At 40.5% G+C, this 19251-nt stretch overlaps 2 protein-coding genes across 2 annotated transcripts; one reads left to right on the top strand and one right to left on the bottom strand.

Moving 5' to 3' along the window:
• Positions 1-1454: 1454 nt before the first annotated feature.
• Positions 1455-2301, top strand: LOC116359762 (zinc finger protein 239-like; the record flags this gene model as incomplete). The annotated part of the gene is made up of 1 exon (XM_031813306.1): positions 1455-2301. A coding segment is annotated over one exon (648 nt), but the record flags the coding sequence as incomplete, so codon positions are not given.
• Positions 2302-8617: 6316 nt separating this feature from the next.
• Positions 8618-10923, bottom strand: LOC116359753 (zinc finger protein 239-like). The gene is made up of 2 exons (XM_031813271.1): positions 10737-10923; positions 8618-10106 (listed from the first exon to the last, which is right to left on the bottom strand). The coding sequence occupies exons 1-2, from the start codon at positions 10819-10821 to the stop codon at positions 9019-9021; spliced, it is 1173 nt and encodes a 390-aa protein (XP_031669131.1). The 5' UTR covers positions 10822-10923; the 3' UTR covers positions 8618-9018.
• Positions 10924-19251: the final 8328 nt, after the last annotated feature.

The raw sequence follows: 19251 nt of genomic DNA, 5'->3' as shown, positions 1-19251 counted from the left end.
GAGGGCATAGGCCCACCCACTTGGAAGCTTGGCCCAAAACATCTTAATGAGTTTCTCCCCACAAAAGGGCTGTATTACAGACCGAAATACTCCTCAGTTTCATCAGCTGTCCGGGTGGCTGGTCTCAGACGATCCCACATGTGAAGAAGCTGGCGTGGTTACACATGGTCTGCGGTTGTGAGGCCGATTGGACATGCGGGCCAAATTCTCAACAATGATGTTGGAGGTGGCTTATGATAGAGAAATTAACATTAAATTCTCTGGCAACTGCTTTGGTGGACATTCCTGCAGTCAGCATGCTAATTGCACGCTCCCTCAAAACTTGAAACGTCTGTGGTGGTGTTGTGACAAAACTGCACATTTTTAGTGGCATTTTGTCCCCCAGCTGAAGGTGCACCTGTGTAATGATCATGTTGTTTAATCAGCTTCTTGATATGTCACACCTGTTAGGTGGACGGATTATTTTGGCAATGGAGAAATGCTCACTAACAAAGATGTAAAACATTTTGAGAAATAGTATTTTTGTGAATATGAAACATTTCTGGGATATTTTATTTCAGCTCACCTTTCGACCAACACTTTACATGTTGCATTTATATAGACCACAAGCCAGACTGTTACCCACTTTTAGAATAGATGTATTCCCCGTTTGGATTGTACAGTCTACTGATGAGTTCATATGTTACTGGTACAGCCAGAAGAGGACTGGCCACCCCTCAGAGCCTGGTTCCTCCTTTCTAGGGAGTTTTTCCTAGCCAATGTGCTTCTACATCTGCATTGCTTGCTCTTTGAGGGTTTAAGCTGGATATATTTTAAAGCACTTGTGAAAACTGCTGATGTAAAAAGGGCTTCATAAAATACATTTGATTGACATGTGTATCACACCAACTGATTGGTTCTTCTGATGTTCTTCACACAGGAGACCATGTTGAGACATTCTCTACATCCAGAGAGCAACAGCAGGAAGATCACAGAGCTAACAGGTCTCACCACTGCCCACATTGTGAGGAGATTTTCCCAATTCTATCAAATCTAAAATACACCTAAAAATACACACAGGAGATAATCTGTATCCCTGTACTGACTGTGGGAAGAGATTCACGACATCACAGGCTCTAACAGCTCATCAGAAAGTGCACACTGGAGAGAAGCCATACTTCTGCTTTGTCTGTGGGGAGAGTTCTCTCAACAGGGCCATCTAAAAACCCACCATCGAATACACACAAGAGAGAAGCCATACTCCTGCTTTGACTGTGGGGAGAGTTTCTCTCAACAGGGCCACCTAAAAACCCACCAACGAATACACACAGGAGAGAAGCCTTACTCCTGCTCTGACTGTGGAAAGAGTTTCTCTCAACTGGGCAGCTTAAAAAACACACCAACGTATACACACAGGAGAGAAGCCTTACTCCTGCTCTTACTGTGGGGAGTGTTCTCTCAACTGGGCAACTTAAAAACACCACAAACGTATACACACAGGAGAGAAGCCTTTCTCCTGCACTGACTGTGGGAAGAGCTTCACAACATCACAAGCTCTGACAGTTCATCAGAGAGTGCACACTGGAGAGAAGCCTTATTACTGCTCTGAATGTGGAAAGAGTTTCTCCCAATTGGATATGTTAAAATGTCACCAACGAATACATACAGGAGAGAAGCCTTACTCCTGCTCTGACTGTGGTAAGAGTTTCTCTCAACTGGGCAACTTAGAAGCACACCAACGTATACACACAGGAGAGAAGCCTTACTCCTGCTCTGAGTGTGGGAAGTGCTTCACAACATCAGCTGAGCTAAAGGTTCATAAAAGATCACACACAGGAGAGAAGCCTTACACCTGTTCTGACTGTAGAAAGAGTTTCTCCCGATTGGATATGTTAAAATGTCATCAGCGAATACATACAGGAGAGAAGCCTTATTCCTGCTCTGACTGTGGAAAAAGGTTCTCCCAACTGGGCAACTTAGAAGCGCACCAACGTATACACACAGGAGAGAAGCCTTACTCCTGCTCTGACTGTGGGAAGAGTTTCTCCCGATTGGATACCTTAAAACGCCACAAATGTATACATAAAGGGCAGAAGCCTCATCAGTTCTCTCAGACCAGCTAAGAATTAAAGTCACTCCATCACTTAAAGATGCACTATGTAGAAATCACTCCACCATTTCCTGCATGTTAAAATTGCAATAGTTCTAATAGCCTCCAGTTTGTGACAAAATAAGCAGTCATTGTGTAGTGAATCATTGTACCATCTAAACCGCTGTGAAATATATTTTCCATTATCAAAATATTGTATTTTCAGCTGTTGTACAAAATGGAAGTAAAAAACAAAACTTCAGAAACGGGAAGCATAGAAATAGTGCACATAGAACAGATCTACTGCTTCTTAGACCAAGAGAAGCCTTACTCCTTGTCTGACTGTGGAAAAGGCCTCCACTGGGGAAAAGCTTGTGTGTACTGCACTGCCTGTGGGAATATTTTGTCTCTATTGGACACCTTAGCTAGGCTTGGGTGTTATCCAGATTGTCATACCTTCATACTGACCTTGTGCCATACCATAATATTAGGTAACTGCACGCAAAAATATATATTTATATATTTTAGACAGCATATAATAGACAGCATCCAGGAGAAGTTAGCTAACTAACTACTAAATTAGCAAACCAAATGCACAACTGCAGAGCATTTAGCACATTTTAGACTGTTAACTTAAAGGGATATTCCTCATATCCAGCACCACCCCAACATCAACATGTGAATATTGCGTGTTTCTGTAGTAAAAAAAGATTGAGGAAGATAAGTGTTTCTAATGACATCATGGGTGGGCATCGTGTGATTTTTGACCAATTTACGAGGAGGCATTGCCTACTAATTGGTTGATGATGTCATTTTCACGTGTTGATGTTTGGTTGGTGCTTCCTTTCCCTTTAATAGAGCTAGTTATAAGATATTATATATTTGTCACATATATGTACCGACAGATGTAGCCTATTGAATATTATAAATATGCATTAAATGCATCCTCCAATTGTAAAGTCTGTCTATGCCCATACAGAAGACAGTGTTGAGAGCAACAGCATGAAGAGAGCAAAGAGGTCTCACCACCGCCAGTTCTCTCAGAACAGTTAAGATTAGAGTCATAAAATAAGTTGTAACAGTAAATTGGATCAAATGAAGAAGTGTAGAACACTATTGTAATCCTATTGTTTCTCACTGTGAGAGAACAATGCAGAGGAAAGGGAGCGTTCTAGAATGTTAGCCTCTTTACTTTACATATCACTGTGCACCTTGTCTGTTTTGGTGTGTTTTGTTAGCTTCTAATGTAAAGATATTGAGATGACCTTGGATTTTCACTTAGTGTTAAATATCTTCTGTAAAGCTTCTCATTTTAAAAAACAAACAGTTTATGTTTAACAGTTGATGTGGTGGTACTGCTTCCCTCTCAGTCTGGTCTGACTCTTTCTGTAGGGAGAATTTCAACTGGTCAGCTTAAAAACACACCCACTGTATACACACAGGAGAGAAGCCTTACTCCTGCTCTTTGGACGGCTGGGCGTATAACACGAACATCTAGCAACCCAAAGGTTTCATGTTTGAATCTCATCACAGATGACTTTAGCTTATTTGAGCTAATATGCAACTTGCAATGTCTTACTACTTTTTAGATACTACTTAGCATGCCGCTCCTTAGCATGTTAGCTTAGCATGCCACTCCTTAGCATGTGAGCTTAGCATGCCGCTACTTAGCATGTTAGCTTAGCATGCCGCTCCTTAGCATGTTAGCTTAGCATGCCGCTCCTTAGCATGTTAGCTTAGCATGCCGCTCCTAGCATGTTAGCAAACCCTCCCCCCAAAAGTTTTCCCCTAACCCTAAACTTAACCCAAAGCATAGCCACCTAGCTAGCATTAGCAACAATAATTGTAATTCGTAACAAATTGAACATTTGTAACATATTTTACAAATTCCAATTCATAACATATCATATAAATTGTAATTTATACGTCCTACAATTTGTATTCTACATTACATGACCAAAAGCATGTGGACACCTGCGCATCGAACATCTCATTCCAAAAACATGGGTATTAATATGGAGTTGGTCCCCCTTTTGCAGCTATAACAGGCTCTTCCCGGGAAGGCTTTCCACCAGATGTTGGAAACACTTGCTTTCATTCAGGTTGTCCCTCTGCAGTTCTCTGTGGGAATGAAATAGACACTATGTATCAGATAGAGATGATCAGTTTTCAGCATTAGTTTGGGGGGATTATTTTTGCTATTAAACAACTGTTTAATGATACACAGGTTATGAAACAACTACATGTGGTTTATTAAGTTATCTTTTAAAAGCAGATTTGTTTTAGTCATTGATAATGAATGTGTTTGGATAATTGCATAAGTTAAGTTTATTGATCTGCCAATGAAAAATAAAGTTACATGAATATGTACTGGTCAACCTCTTCTTCTCTTTAGTATTCAGTTCTTCATATGAGATCTGACAGTATGAATGGTTCTTATGGTTGTATTCAGTTCTTCATATTCGATCTGACAGTATGAATGGTTCTTATGGTTGTATTCAGTTCTTCATATTAGATCTGACAGTATGAATAGTTCTTATGGTTGTATTCAGTTCTTCATATTAGATCTGACAGTATGAATGGTTCTTATGGTTGTATTCAGTTCTTCATATTAGATCTGACACTGAATGGTTCTTATGGTTGTATTCAGTTCTTCATATTAGATCTGACAGTATGAATGGTTCTTATGGTTGTATTCAGTTCTTCATATTAGATCTGACAGTATGAATGGTTTCTTATGGGCTGAGAGACTAGAGTGTTTTGTATGACTACAGTCATGAGTTCTCTCTGACCCTGTGATGTCACCAGGACAGAACCACATGTCTCTATCCCACTCCAGGCCAGGTGGCAGTGATGCACATTTAACGTTGGTCTGAACACCACCAATAAACACCAAGCAAGAAGAACGCACTCTCAGTGATCATGCCCCCTCCCCACGCTCCAAAGCAATCGAGAGCAATAGTCTTTTTTGTAGGCACTAAAAGAAGGTCTATGGTAAACACAGGCTTAGGAGATCTTATACGTTTTGTTCTATGAGTTCATCATCAGCTAACATCACTTTTTTTGCATTTTGCTAGTTATGTATCACATAAAGCACAAATGCTTCATAATTCATACAGGTCATGTTAAATGACTGATATGATCTCGTAGAACAAAAACATATAAGATCTCCTAAGCCTGTGTTAAACCTCAGACTTTATTTCCTGGATTCATCCCAAACCATATTCTTTCCCCATTGAGATGGCTCAACTCATTTCCAGTCTTTAGGACCACATGCTGGTGAGTTCTATAAAAGATCACACGGCGAGTGCACACAATCAAACATTTGTAAGTACTTTTAATCCAACAAAATGATGAATACACTTGGTTTCAATTGCACAATATAATTTTTATTGAACTGTTATTTAATAAGAAACACATGTAAGTATTTCTACTGCAAAACATCTATTTGTGTGCATTGTAGCAATTACTGGTGGCTAGCAAATTGGCTTGTCCCCATGGTGATGTGTAAAGGTGTAGTCACATGTTTTGAGTAGACAAACATGTCAATTAGAAATTAACATTGTATTTTCTGTATAGATAACCCAAAAAACAAAGGTTGACGGCACAAATTCATGTAGAATGTTTATTTTCATTAGCAGATAAATTAATTTTCATTACAGTTATCCAAATGTATTAATGATCAATTACTATAATAATGAATCTAGTTTTAAAAGACAATTTAATAACAGGGAAGTCGTTCATAGCCTGTGTATCATTAAACAAAAGTCATTATGTAGTAAAAAAGAGAATCCACCCAAAGTAATGGTGAAAACTGATCATCACACCATCTCTATCTGATACATGTGTCTCCTAGCTCATTCCCACAGAGAACTGATCATCACACCATCTCTATCTGATACATGTGTCTCCTAGCTCATTCCCACAGAGAACTGATCATCACACCATCTCTATCTGATACATGTGTCTCCTAGCTCATTCCCACAGAGAACTGATCATCACACCATCTCTATCTGATACATGTGTCTCCTAGCTCATTCCCACAGAGAACTGATCATCACACCATCTCTATCTGATACATGTGTCTCCTAGCTCATTCCCACAGAGAACTGATCATCACACCATCTCTATCTGATACATGTGTCTACTAGCTCATTCCCACAGAGAACTGATCATCACACCATCTCTATCTGATACATGTGTCTCCTAGCTCATTCCCACAGAGAACTGATCATCACACCATCTCTATCTGATACATGTGTCTCCTAGCTCATTCCCACAGAGAACTGATCATCACACCATCTCTATCTGATACATGTGTCTACTAGCTCATTCCCACAGAGAACTGATCATCACACCATCTCTATCTGATACATGTGTCTACTAGCTCATTCCCACAGAGAACTGATCATCACACCATCTCTATCTGATACATGTGTCTACTAGCTCATTCCCACAGAGAACTGATCATCACACCATCTCTTTCTGATACATGTGTCTACTAGCTCACTCCCAACAGAGAACTGCAGAGGGAGAACTTGGTGTCAGAGCAAAACCATACCACTCAATTTAGTATGATACAGTATGTTATGTTACATTGGCCTATGAATGTAATACGATTTCTAAGATGTATGAATTACAATTCGTACAATATGTTACGAATTTGCGATGCGTATGATATTTTACAAATTCCAATTTGTTGTTGCAAACATTAATTAACATGCTAAGTACACTATATATACACACAAAATAGTGGATTTGGCTACTTCAGCCACACCCGTTGCTGACAGGAGTATAAAATCGAGCACACGGCCATGCAATCTCCATCTCCATAGACAAACATTGGAAGTAGAATGGCCTTACTGATACTGAAGAGCTCAGTGACTTTCAATGTGGCACCGTCATAGGATGCCACTTTTCCAACAAGTCAGTTCGTCATGTTTCTTCCTTGCTAGAGCTGCCCTGTTCAACTGTAAGTGCTGTTATTATGAAAACATCTAGGAGCAACAACGGCTCAACCACAAAGTGGTAAGCCACACAAGCTCAAAGAACGGGACCACAGAGAGCTGAAGCGCTTAGCACGTAAAAATCGCCTGTCCTATCGAGTTCCAAACTGCTTCTGGAAGCAACAGCAGCAGAAGAACTGTTCATCGGGAGCTTCATGAAATGGGTTTCCATGGCCGAGTAGCCGCACACAAGACTAAGATCACCATGCGCAATGCCAAGCATTGGCTGGAGGGGTATAAAGCTCGCCGCTATTGGACTCTGAAGCAGTGTAAACGTGTTGTCTGGAGTTATGAATCACTCTTCATCATCTGGCAGTCCCACAGAAAAATCTGTGTTTGGTGAATGCCAGGCAAACGCTACCAGCCCCAATGCATAGTGCCAACTGTAAAGTTTGGTGGAGGAATAATGGTGTGGGGCTGTTTTTCATGGTTCGGGCTAGGCTCCATAGTTCCAGTGAAGGGAAATCTTAACGCTACAGCATACAATGACATTATAGATCACTCTGTGCTGCCAACTTTGGCACCAGTTTGGGGAAGGCCCTTTCCTGTTTCAATATGACAATACCCCCGAGCACAAATACACGTCCATACAGAAATGGTGTCAAAAACGGTTTGAAAGAACTTGACTGGCCTGCACAGAGCCCTGATCTCAACCCCATCGAACACCTTTGGGATGAATTGGAATATCGACTGCGAGCCAGGCCTAATCACCCAACATCAGTGCCCAACCTCACTAATGCTCTTGTGTCTGAATGGAAGCACGTTCCCGTAGCAATGTTACAACTTCTAGTGGAAAGCCTTCCCACAAGAGTGGGGGCTGTTACAAGCAGCAAAAGGGGGACCAGGTCCATATTAAGGTCCATGATTTTGGAATGAGATGTTCCACGAGCAGGTGTACACATACTTTTGTCCATGTAGTGTAGTTGGAAAAGGTGCTTATTAGTTCAAATGCTAAAATTGTCCATGATGAGATTCGAACGTGAAACCTTTGGGTTGCAATACGTTCATGTTATATGCCTTTGGGTTGCAATACGTTCATGTTATATGCCTTTGGGTTGCAAGACGTTCATGTTATATGCCTTTGGTTGCAAGACGTTCATGTTATATGCCTTTGGGTTGCAAGACGTTCATGTTATATGCCTTTGGGTTGCAAGACGTTCATGTTATATGCCTTTGGGTTGCAAGACGTTCATGTTATATGCCTTTGGGTTGCAAGACGTTCATGTTATATGCCTTTGGGTTGCAAGACGTTCATGTTATATGCCTTTGGGTTGCAAGACGTTCATGTTATATGCCTTTGGGTTGCAAGACGTTCATGTTATATGCCTTTGGGTTGCAAGACGTTCATGTTATATGCCTTTGGGTTGCAAGACGTTCATGTTATATGCCTTTGGGTTGCAAGACGTTCATGTTATATGCCTTTGGGTTGCAAGACGTTCATGTTATATGCCTTTGGGTTGCAAGACGTTCATGTTATATGCCTTTGGGTCGCAAGACGTTCATGTTATATGCCTTTGGGTCGCAAGACGTTCATGTTATATGCCTTTGGTTGCAAGACGTTCATGTTATATGCCTTTGGGTTGCAAGACGTTCATGTTATATGCCTTTGGGTTGCAAGACGTTCATGTTATATGCCTTTGGTTTGCAAGACGTTCATGTTATATGCAGACCCATCTATCCACCCGACCAACCACCCTCCTTTTGTTTTGTCTTAAAGGGAAATTTCTTCATATTCATCATCTCCAGCACCACCACAACATCAACACATGTGCAAATGGTGCATTAAAAAAAGGATAGACTTTCCAATGACATGATTCTGTAACGCACTCTTTCCTCTTCACAGTTCCCTCAGTGAGAAACAATATGATTACAATAGAGTAACACTATCTTAATGTTACCACTTCTTTTATGAGATGAGGATTAATTGATGGAGTGACTTTAATCTTAGCTGGTCTGAGAGAAGTGATGTGAATTCTCTCCTTTACGGATACATTGATGTGTTTTTAAGGTAGCCAATCGGGTGAAACTCTTCCCACAGTCAGAGCAGTAGTAAGGCTTCTCTCCTGTGTGTCTTCTTTGATGAACTTTTAGCTCAGTTGATGTTGTGAAGCACTTCCCACAGTCAGAGCAGGAGTAAGGCTTCTCTCCTTTATGTATACGTTGGTGTGTTTTTAAGTTGCTCTGATTTGAAAAACTCTTCCCACAGTCAGAGCACGCGTAAGGCTTCTCTCCTGTGTGTATACGTTGGTGTGACTTTAAGCCACTCTGTTGAAAAAAATTCCTCCCACAGTCAGAGCAGTAGTAAGGCTTCTCTCCTGTGTGTATTCGCTGGTGACATTTTAAGTGGCCCTGTTGAGAGAAACTCTTCCCACAGTCAGTGCAGCAGTAAGGCTTCTCTCCTGTGTGTGTTCTCCGATGAACTCTTAGCTCAACTGATCTTGTGAAACATTTTCCACAATCAGAGCAGAAGTAATGCTTCTCTCCTGTATGTATAAGTTGGTGTGACTTTAAGCTGCTCTGCTGAGAGAAAATCGCCCCACAATCAGAGCAGTAGTAAGGCTTCTCTCCTGTGTGTACACGTTGGTGTTTTTTTAAGCTGCTTGATGAGGTGAAACTCTTCCCACAGGCAGAGCAGGAGTAAGGCTTCTCTCCTGTGTGCATACGTTGGTGTGTTTTTAAGCTGCTCTGTTGAGAGAAACTCTCCCCACAGTCAGAGCAGGAGTAAGGCTTCTCTCCTGTATGTATACGTTGGTGTGTTTTTAAGTTGCTCTGATGCGAGAAACTCTCCCCACAGTCAGAACAGGAGTAAGGTTTTTCTCCAGTGTGCACTCGCCGATGAACTGTCAGAGCCTGTGATGTTGTGAAACTCTTCCCACAGTCAGTGCAGGAATACAGATTATCTCCTGTGTGTATTTTTAACTTTGATAGAATTGGGAAAATCTCCTCACAATGTGGGCATTGGTGAGACCTCTTAGCTCTGTGATCTTCCTGCTGTTGCTCTCTGGATGTAGAGAATGTCTCAACATGGTCTCCTGTGTGAACAACATCATAAGAACCAGTCAGTTGGGGTGATATACACATGGCTTCATAAGGCTGTACAATAAAGGGAATAAAACTATTAGGGATGTCCCGACAAAAAAAATTATCCTGGTCGACCGAGTCTTTATTTTTTTCGACCAATCGTTCCCTAGTCAATATATGTGTTGAAATAAAATCAACTATATGGAGGCTACTGAGCTTGTCTGATGCTTTAAGCGCTGCGATTAAAAATGAAGACACATAAAATACTCAAGAGGGAGCTAGATTTTTTGTAGAAACAGACTTCGCTCACTTGCAATTTTTTATTTGACGGTGAGTCAAGACAATCAGAAATATTATCAGATTCACTCAGACAAATGTCTAGTGTGTCTCCATGGGTCTCAGTCCTAAAAGCTGTTCAGCAGTTGAAGGCAAAAAGGGGTGAATATTATGAGTCATATCATCCTCCACTCACTATCACAAGGGTTAGTAACTACACAGACTCATTTCATAGAACTTGTTCAAGGATGTCTGATGTCAGATGTCAGATTTACAGAATTACACCTATCAATAACTTATGGAGGTCTAACTTATGAAGATAACTTATAGACAGAACCTGCTCTTACCATCGTAAACAGATTCCCCAATCTTCTCCTCCTCTTCTTCATCTTTAATGTTGACATTCAGCTCCAGTGTTTGACTGCAGTCTTCCAGCTTCACTGATGCCATTTCTGGATCCTGCAGTGCAAACTGGGCTCCACTGTCACAATCAGGACCCCAGTGACTGTAGATTGGGTTTGTCCTCACTTTTGATGTTACCGGCCTCAGACATAATCGGAGTTGGCCTGTAGTAATGAAGAGAAAATGGCCCACCCAAAAGTTATTGTCTTGAGAGTTTGGTACTTTCTTTATTCTCAAAAAATGATATTAGATCAGGTAGCTAAACATTGAAAACAAACCATTTATTAATTTCACATAAGACAAAGTGCACACTTTAAATTACAGTGCACATAACCTATAGTAGATTTCCTAAATTCACATACAGTGGGGCAAAAAAGTATTAGTCAGCCACCAATTGTGCAAGTTCTCCCACTTAAGAAGATGAGAGGCCTGTAATTTTCATCATAGCTACACTTAAACTATGACAGACAAATGAGAAGAATTTTTTTTCCAGAAAATCATATTTGTAGGATTTTTTATGAATTTATTTGCAAATTATGGTGGAAAATAAGTATTTGGTCAATAACAAAAGTCTATCTCACTACTTTGTTATATACCCTTTGTTGGCAATGACAGAGGTCAAATGTTTTCTGTAAGTCTTCACAAGGTTTTCACACACTGTTGCTGGTATTTTGGCCCATTCCTCCATGCAGATCTCCTCTAGAGTAGTGATGTTTTGGGGCTGTGCTGGGCAACACGGACTTTCAACCTCCAAAGATTTTCTATGGGGTTGAGATCTGGAGACTGGCTAGGCCTCTCCAGGACCTTGAAATGCTTCTTACGAAGCCACTCCTTCGTTGCCCGGGCGGTGTGTTTGGGATCATTGTCATGCTGAAAGACCCAGCCATGTTTCATCTTCATGCCCTTGCTGATGGAAGGAGGTTTTCACTCAATCTCACGATACATGGCCCCATTCATTCTTTCCTTTACACGAATCAGTCTTCCTGGTCCCTTTGCAGAAAAACAGCCCTCATGATGTTTCCACCCCCATGCTTCACAGTAGGTACTGTGTTCTTTGGATGCAACTCCGCATTCTTTGTCCTCCAAACACAATGAGTTGAGTTTTTACCAACAAGTTATATTTTGGTTTCATCTGACCATATGACATTCTCCCAATCTTCTCTGGATCATCCAAATGCTCTCTAGCAAACTTCAGACGGCCTGGACATGTACTGGCTTAAGCAGGGGTACACGTCTGGCACTGCAGGATTTGAGTCCCTGGCGGCGTAATCAACCACAGTTGATTTCTTCAAACCAAGCTGCTTACCTATTGCAGATTCAGTCTTCCCAGCCTGGTGCAGGTCTATAATTTTGTTTCTGGTGTCCTTTGACAGCTCTTTGGTCTTCAAAACCTTTACATGTTTAGTGTTGCTTAGTCCAAATGTGAAATTATTCCACTATTTTGTATCAGTTTGCATCAATTTCAATGAGGGCCTTTTATGTTGAGGGAGAACCAACAATTGTGGCTAATTGTTATTCTGGCTAGCTTCACATAGCAAGGACAAGCGGGTACCATGGCTGCTTCCAGGAGGAGGACGGAGACGTTGGCCACATTCCGATAGAAATGTATTATGTAGAACAAACATGCCTCTGATTCGAAGGAATCATGTCAGTTCTATTCCGGCCATTTCTGTCTGCAACTTTCCACAACGTTTTTATACTGAACATCCCCAGGCGAACACAACTGAGTTCTGTATGAACCTGGAAAGCCTCACAAATGAACGTGTGATGGACACCGCTCCGTGTGCTTGTAAAATATTTTTTATCGCGTTCTTCACTCACTCGTTTTGACACGAGAAATTACACAAAACCTTTCCCAAACGTGATAATATCTTATACGTTGTGTTATCTAATACGTTATGACGCTCTTTCGCTATTAGACAGTTTAAACGTGCTATTACATACCTGTAGTATAAAACGAAACTCACACACACCGTTCTGTTGTTTTCTTACTCCGAAGAATGGTGGCAGGCAACCCGGAACTTCCTGTTTCCCACTACCGTAGTGCAACAACGACATGTATTGGACTAACTACTGCTGAACATTACATATGCATTGTAGATGGTCTCTGTGGAAGGCCACAGAGATAATGCCAGTTGAATAATGTTTACATATCTTGCATTACTCATCTCATACGTATGTAATTCTATAATATCTATTGCATCTTAGCCTATGCCACTCTGACAGCTTATCCATATATTCATATATATTCTTATTCCATTCCTTTACTTAGATTTGTGTGTATTAGGTATTTGTTGTGGAATTGCTAGATATTACTTGCTAGATATTGCTGCACAGTCGGAACTAGAAGCACAAGCATTTCGTTACACTCGCAAATAACATCTGTTAACCATGTGTATGTGATCAATAACATCTTATTTGGAAGATGAAGAACCTCATCTACCCGAGCCACGGCCTGTTCCCCCTGCTACCATGTAGCAAGCAGAGACGGTACAGGTGCATCAAAGCTGGTACCAAGAGAATGAAACCGCTTCTATCTCCAGCCCATAAGACTGTTGAACAGTCATCCCTGATTTGATTTAGAGAATATTGGTGACTAGTAAATTGGCTTGTCCCAGTGTGTAGAGGTGTCGTGACACGTATTGAGTAGATAAATACAGATATTTGTTGGAATGTCATGAATTAAACAAAAGCATTACATTTACTGTATGTAAAGTTAACCCCCAAAAAACTACGATGACTCAGTAGATCAATAAAGTTGCAGTACTCTAGCAGGTCTCACAGCTGTTTATGCTGACAAACATGTTAGTGAATAGGTCAGATTTAGCTTTGTGATGCTCATTTCAACTTCCTGTCTGGTTCAGCTTCAGAAAAACAGGAAATATGTCACTTGAAACATTGCTTTTTGGTAATTCATTATACAAAAGGGAAGAGTTTGACCAGTAAAAATTTATGTAAGTTATCCAAACATATTCATCATTAATGACTAAAATAACTAATCTAGTTTTAAATACAATTTAAGAAACAAAAAGGTATCCACCCAAATGAATGGTGGAAACTGATGTTCCTACCATCTCTATCTGATACATGTTCTGTCTACCAGCTCATTACCACAGAAAACTGCAGAGGGAAACAGCACCACCCAGTCAACCAGCCTCACAGAGGATATTCAACCGTAAGGGCAAATCCTAGGTCATATCAATATCTTTACAGTAGAAGCTAACAAAACACACCAAAACTGACCAGGTGAATACTGATCAGTAAAGTCAAGAGAGGCTAACATTCTATAACGCTCCCTTTCCTCACAGTGAGAAACAATAGGATTACAATAGTGAGCTACGATTTCTTGAGAATTAAGTGAAGGAATGATTTTAATCTTCACTAGACAGAGAACAGATGAGGATTCTCACAATTGTGTATATTTTTGGTGTCTTTTTAAGTGGCCATGTTGAGAGAAACCTTCCAACAGTCAGAGCAGGAATAAGGCTTTTCTCCTGTGTGTATATGTTGGTGTGTTTTTTAAGTTGCTTTGCTGGGAGAAAACATTCACAGGCTTCTCTCCAGTGTTGAATGTTGAACTATCAGATCCCTTGATATTTTGCAGCTCTTCCCACAGTCAGAACAGCGATAAAGATTCTCTATTGTCTGTATTTTAGCTTGATAGAATTGGTAAAATCTCCTCACAATGTGGGCAGTGGTGAGAACTCTTAGCTCTGTGATTTTCCTGCTGTTGCTCTCTGGATGTAGAAGAATGTGTCAACATGGTCTCATGTGTGAACAACATCAGAAGAACCAGTCAGTTGGTGTGATACACATGTCAATCAAATGTATTTTATAAAGCCCTTTTTTACATCTGCAGTTGTCATTAAGTGCTTTACAGATACCCTAACCTAACGTATCAGGCGTAAAATAAACACCACAAGCTTGCGGTTTTCAGGCTTTGGCTTCCTCTCTGCTTCTTCCCTGAAAAATGGATGCTCCCGGTGTTTGATCGACTCCGCAGAGGGTGCAGGAACCAAGACTAAACCCCAAAGGGAAAGCAATACAGAAGCAGAGGGACTAGTAAAAACTCCTAGAGAAGAACCAGGCTCCGAGCAGTGGCCCGCTCCTCTTCTGGCTGTACTAGGTGACAAATGACTTGATATATAGTGCCTTCGGAAAGTATTCAGACCCCTTGACTTTTTCCACATTTTGTATGTTACAGCCTTATTCTAAAATTGATTAAATTGTCCCCCCTCCCATCAAGCTACAGTCCTGGCCAAAAGTTTTGAAAATGACACAAATATTAATATCCAAAGTTTGCTGCTTCAGTGTCTTTAGATATTTTGTCAGATGTTACTATGGAATACTGAAGTATAATTACAAGCATTTCATAAGTATCAAAGGCTTTTATTGACAATTACATGAAGTTGATGCAAAGAATCAATATTTGTGACCCTTCTTTTTCAAGACCTCTGTAATCTGCCCTGGCATGCTGTCAATTAACTTCTGGGCCACATCCTGACTGATGACAGCCATTATTGCATAATCAATGCTGGAAGTTTGTCAGAATTTGTGGGGTTTTGTTTGTCCACCCTCCTCTTGAGGATTGTCCCACAAGTTCTCAATGGGATTCAGGTCTGGGGAGTTTTCCTGGCCATGGACCCAAAAATATCATATGTTTTGTTTCCCCCCGAGCCACTTAGTTATCACTTAGCCAAGGTGCTCCATCATTCTGGAAAAGGAATTGTTCGTCACCAAACTGTTCCTGGATGGTTGGGAGAAGTTGCTCTCGGAGAATGTGTTTGTACCATTCTTTATTCATGGCTGTGTTCTTAGGCAAAATTGTGAGTGAGCCCAATCCCTTGGCTAAGAAGCAACCCCACACATGAATGGTCTCAGGATGCTTTACTGTTGGCATGACACAGGACTGATGGTCTTCTCCGGACAAGCTTTTTTCCGGATGCCCCAAACAATCGGAAGGGGGATTCATCAGAGAAAATGACTTTATCCAGTCCTCAGCAGTCCAATCCCTGTACCTTTTGCAGAATATCAGTCTGTCCTGATGTTTTTCCTTGAACCTTCACAACAATTTTACCACTCTCCTTGACGTTCTTGATGATCCGATAAATGGTTGATTTAAGTGCAATCTTACTGGCAGCAATATCCTTGCCTGTGAAGCATTTTTGTGCAAAGCAATGATGACGGCACGTGTTTCCTTGCAGGTAACCATGGTTGACAAAGGAAGAACAATGATTCCAAGCACCACCCTCCTTTTGAAGCTTCCAGTCTGTTATTCGAACTCAATCAGCATGACAGAGTGTTCTCCAGCCTTGTCCTCGTCAACACTCATACCTGTGTTAATGAGAGAATCACTGACATGATGTCAGCTGGTCCTTTTGTGGCAGGGCTGAAATGCAGTGGAAATGTTTTTGGGTGATTCTGTTCATTTGCATGGCAAAGAGGGACTTTGCAATTAATTGTAATTCATCTGATCACTCTTCATAACATTCTGGAGTATTTGTAAATTGTCATCATACATCAACAAACTGAGGCAGCAGACTTTGTGAAAATGAATATTTGTGTAATTCTCAAACTTTTGGCCACGACTGTACACACAATACCCCAGAATAACAAAGCAAAAACAGGGTTTTAGAAATGGCTATTTTGATATTTATGTAATATCACATATCACATTTTCCTACCCTTTACTCAGTACTTTGTTGAAGCACCTTTGGCAGCGATTACAGCGTCGAGTTCTCTTTGGTATGACACGACAAGCATGGCACACATGTATTATGGGAGTTTTCCCCCATTCTTCTCTGCAGATCCTCTAAAGCTCTGTCAGGTTGAAAGGGAGCGTTGCTGCACAGCTATTATCGGGCCAGCTCTAGCAAGCGTCTTGGTGGTTCCAAACGTATTCCATTTAAGAATGATGGAGGTCACTGTGTTCTTGGGGACCTTCAATGCTGCAAACATTTTTTGGTACCCTTCCCCAGATCTGTGCCTCCACACAATCCTGTCTGAGCTCTACGGTTATTTCCTTCAACCTCATGGCTTGGTTTTTGCTCTGACATGCACTGTCAGCTGTGGGACCTTATATAGACAGGTGTGTGTCTTTCCAAATCATGTCCAATCAATTGAATTTACCACAGGTGTTCCAATCAAGTTGTAGAAACATCTCAAGGATGATCAATGGAAACAGGATGCACCTGAGCTCAATTTCGAGTCTTATAGCAAAGGGTCTGAATACTTATGTAAATAAGTTATGTAGAATTTTTTATTTTAATTTAACAACCTGTTTTCGCTTTGGCATTATAGGGTATTGTGTGTAGATTGCAGAAGGAAAACTTTTATGTAATCAATTTTAGAATAAGGCTGTAACGTAACAAAATGTGGAAAAAATCAAGGGGTCTGAATACTTTCCAAATGCACTGTAGCTAATTTAGAAAAACAGGATTGTCTTTTTCTCCCCTTTTTAACATTACAAATAACAATGGAAATCAACAACTCTGTCTCTGTTGTCGTATGTTTCTTTCTAGTAAGCATTTCCCATCCTGGAGACTGAGACCTTGTGGAAATCTGTGGTAGAGAAGAATGTATGACAATTTGGACACTATGTTACCCTATAGTAGTTATCATCATCATGCTTTCCATGGTTTAAGCCTATAGCTAACTATGCCTTGCTAACTAGTTATTGTGTTATCCAGCTAGCTATAAAAGTGCCTGCTAACACGAAAGATTTGTATAACTAAAACAAGATAGACCACACCTTGTTGTTTACAATGGGGACGTTTATTAGGAAGGCGAACCGTAAATTATACTGTTGTGGATAATCGTTATTGTGGCTAGCAAAGGTGAGCCCGGCTAACAAAGGCTACCTAGCGAGTAGCGACCATAACATAGCTATTTGCCAGTTTATTTTAGGTAATTTAGCTACAGTGTCTAGTCAAGGTCAGAAAACTATCTATCGTGCTAGCTAATCCACACAACTCAACATACTACATGGTAAATATATTCGGTACAATGTGCTATGTTAACCTGTTAGCTGGCTAGCTAGCCTAGTTGGTAGGCCTAACACGTTAGCTTGCTACAGTTATGGCTCTTCCGTTAGCTAGCTAGCCTAGTTTGTAGACCTAACATTAACGCCAGCTAACGTTTGCTACAGTTATGCCTCTTCCGTTGGCTAGCTAGCCTTCCGTTGGCTAGGTAGCTGCCAAATGCTAGCTAGCTAGTTATCTAACGTCCTATGCTAAATCGTCCAGCACTATTCATGTATTCCCAAAAGGAAACGAAACAAATGGCATGGAAAACGTACCTTCTCTCTTCTGTCTTGACGTTTTATCTTGTCTATGACACTCTTTTTCTTTCGCGGCAATCTATCATGTCCAGATTTTGCACACTGACCTTCTCGACTCCTGTTCTAAAGACAATCATGTACTTTTTACTCAATACATTTTCCATGACACCCAAAAGTACTCATTACAGTTGGAATGCTTAGCAGGACAGGAAAATGGTCCGATTCATCACACAGTTACCAAGAGAACAACCCTGGTCATCCCTACCTCCCTGAGCTGGTGGACTTACTAAACATAAATGCTTTGTTTGTAAATTGTGTCTGAATGTTGGAGTGTGCCCATTGGCCATCATAATATATTTTTTAAATTGTGCCATCTGGTTTGCTTAATATAATGATCTGAAATTATTAATGCATTGACTTTTGCAACTTAAGTATATTTAAAACCAAATACTTTTAGAGTTTTACTCAAGGAGCATTTTACTGTGTGACTTTCTATTAAGGTATCTTTACTTTTACTCAAGTTTGACAGCTGGGTACTTTTTCCACCACTGGCTATTGGTTCACTGTAATTACAAGTAAGTACCCTTCAAGATAGACTTCATTATCACCGGCCAAATCCTGTGTAACACCTAGTAATTACATTGTACTTATATAGATATTGTACTTATATGCAGATATTAAATATCCTCTGTGTTGTACTAGTGTATTTGTTCTCCCACTTGGATGTCATTTTCACAAGCTTTAAATTGAGGGCCAGGTTGTCAGGGTGGGTAATGTACTGTATAGGTACACATTAATTACTCCTAAAGATACACTTCATTTTAACTAGCTAAATCCTGTGTAAGAACTAGACATTACATTGCCTAAATACAAACATTACATGTGCTTTGAATGTTTCTTATTCCTCATCTGGGATGACACTTGTATTATATTTGTTTTCGTAAACTCTACCAAGTTAACCCAGATCGGACGCTTTATTTTGGGGGCTAGTGCTAGACACAGCGTTGACTGTAGATATATTTTGAACAGTGCACGTTAATGTTTAAGTAATTACATTTTTTTATTTTACCAGGGAAGTTGACTGAGAACACGTTCTCATTTACAGCAACAACCTGGGGAAGAGTTACAGGGGAGAGGAGGGGGGATGAATGAGCCTGGAAGCTGGGGATGATTCGATGGCAATGATGGTCAGAATGAGA

Source organism: Oncorhynchus kisutch, unplaced genomic scaffold (genome assembly GCF_002021735.2).
Source record: "Oncorhynchus kisutch isolate 150728-3 unplaced genomic scaffold, Okis_V2 Okis05a-Okis16b_hom, whole genome shotgun sequence".
NCBI classification, from domain to species: Eukaryota; Metazoa; Chordata; class Actinopteri; order Salmoniformes; family Salmonidae; genus Oncorhynchus; species Oncorhynchus kisutch.
The sequence above is the reverse complement of the archived record's forward strand: the minus strand, read 5'-3'. Positions and strand labels throughout refer to the sequence as shown.

Bases quoted from the DNA above. Each gene is read 5' to 3' on its own strand.
- LOC116359753 (XM_031813271.1), bottom strand. From the start codon at position 10,821: ATGGCATCAGTGAAGCTGGAAGACTGCAGTCAAACACTGGAGCTGAAT. The intron at 10,107-10,736 runs GGGAATCTGTTT...TTGTTCACACAG, and splicing joins AGAAGAGGAGGAGAAGATTG to GAGACCATGTTGAGACATTC.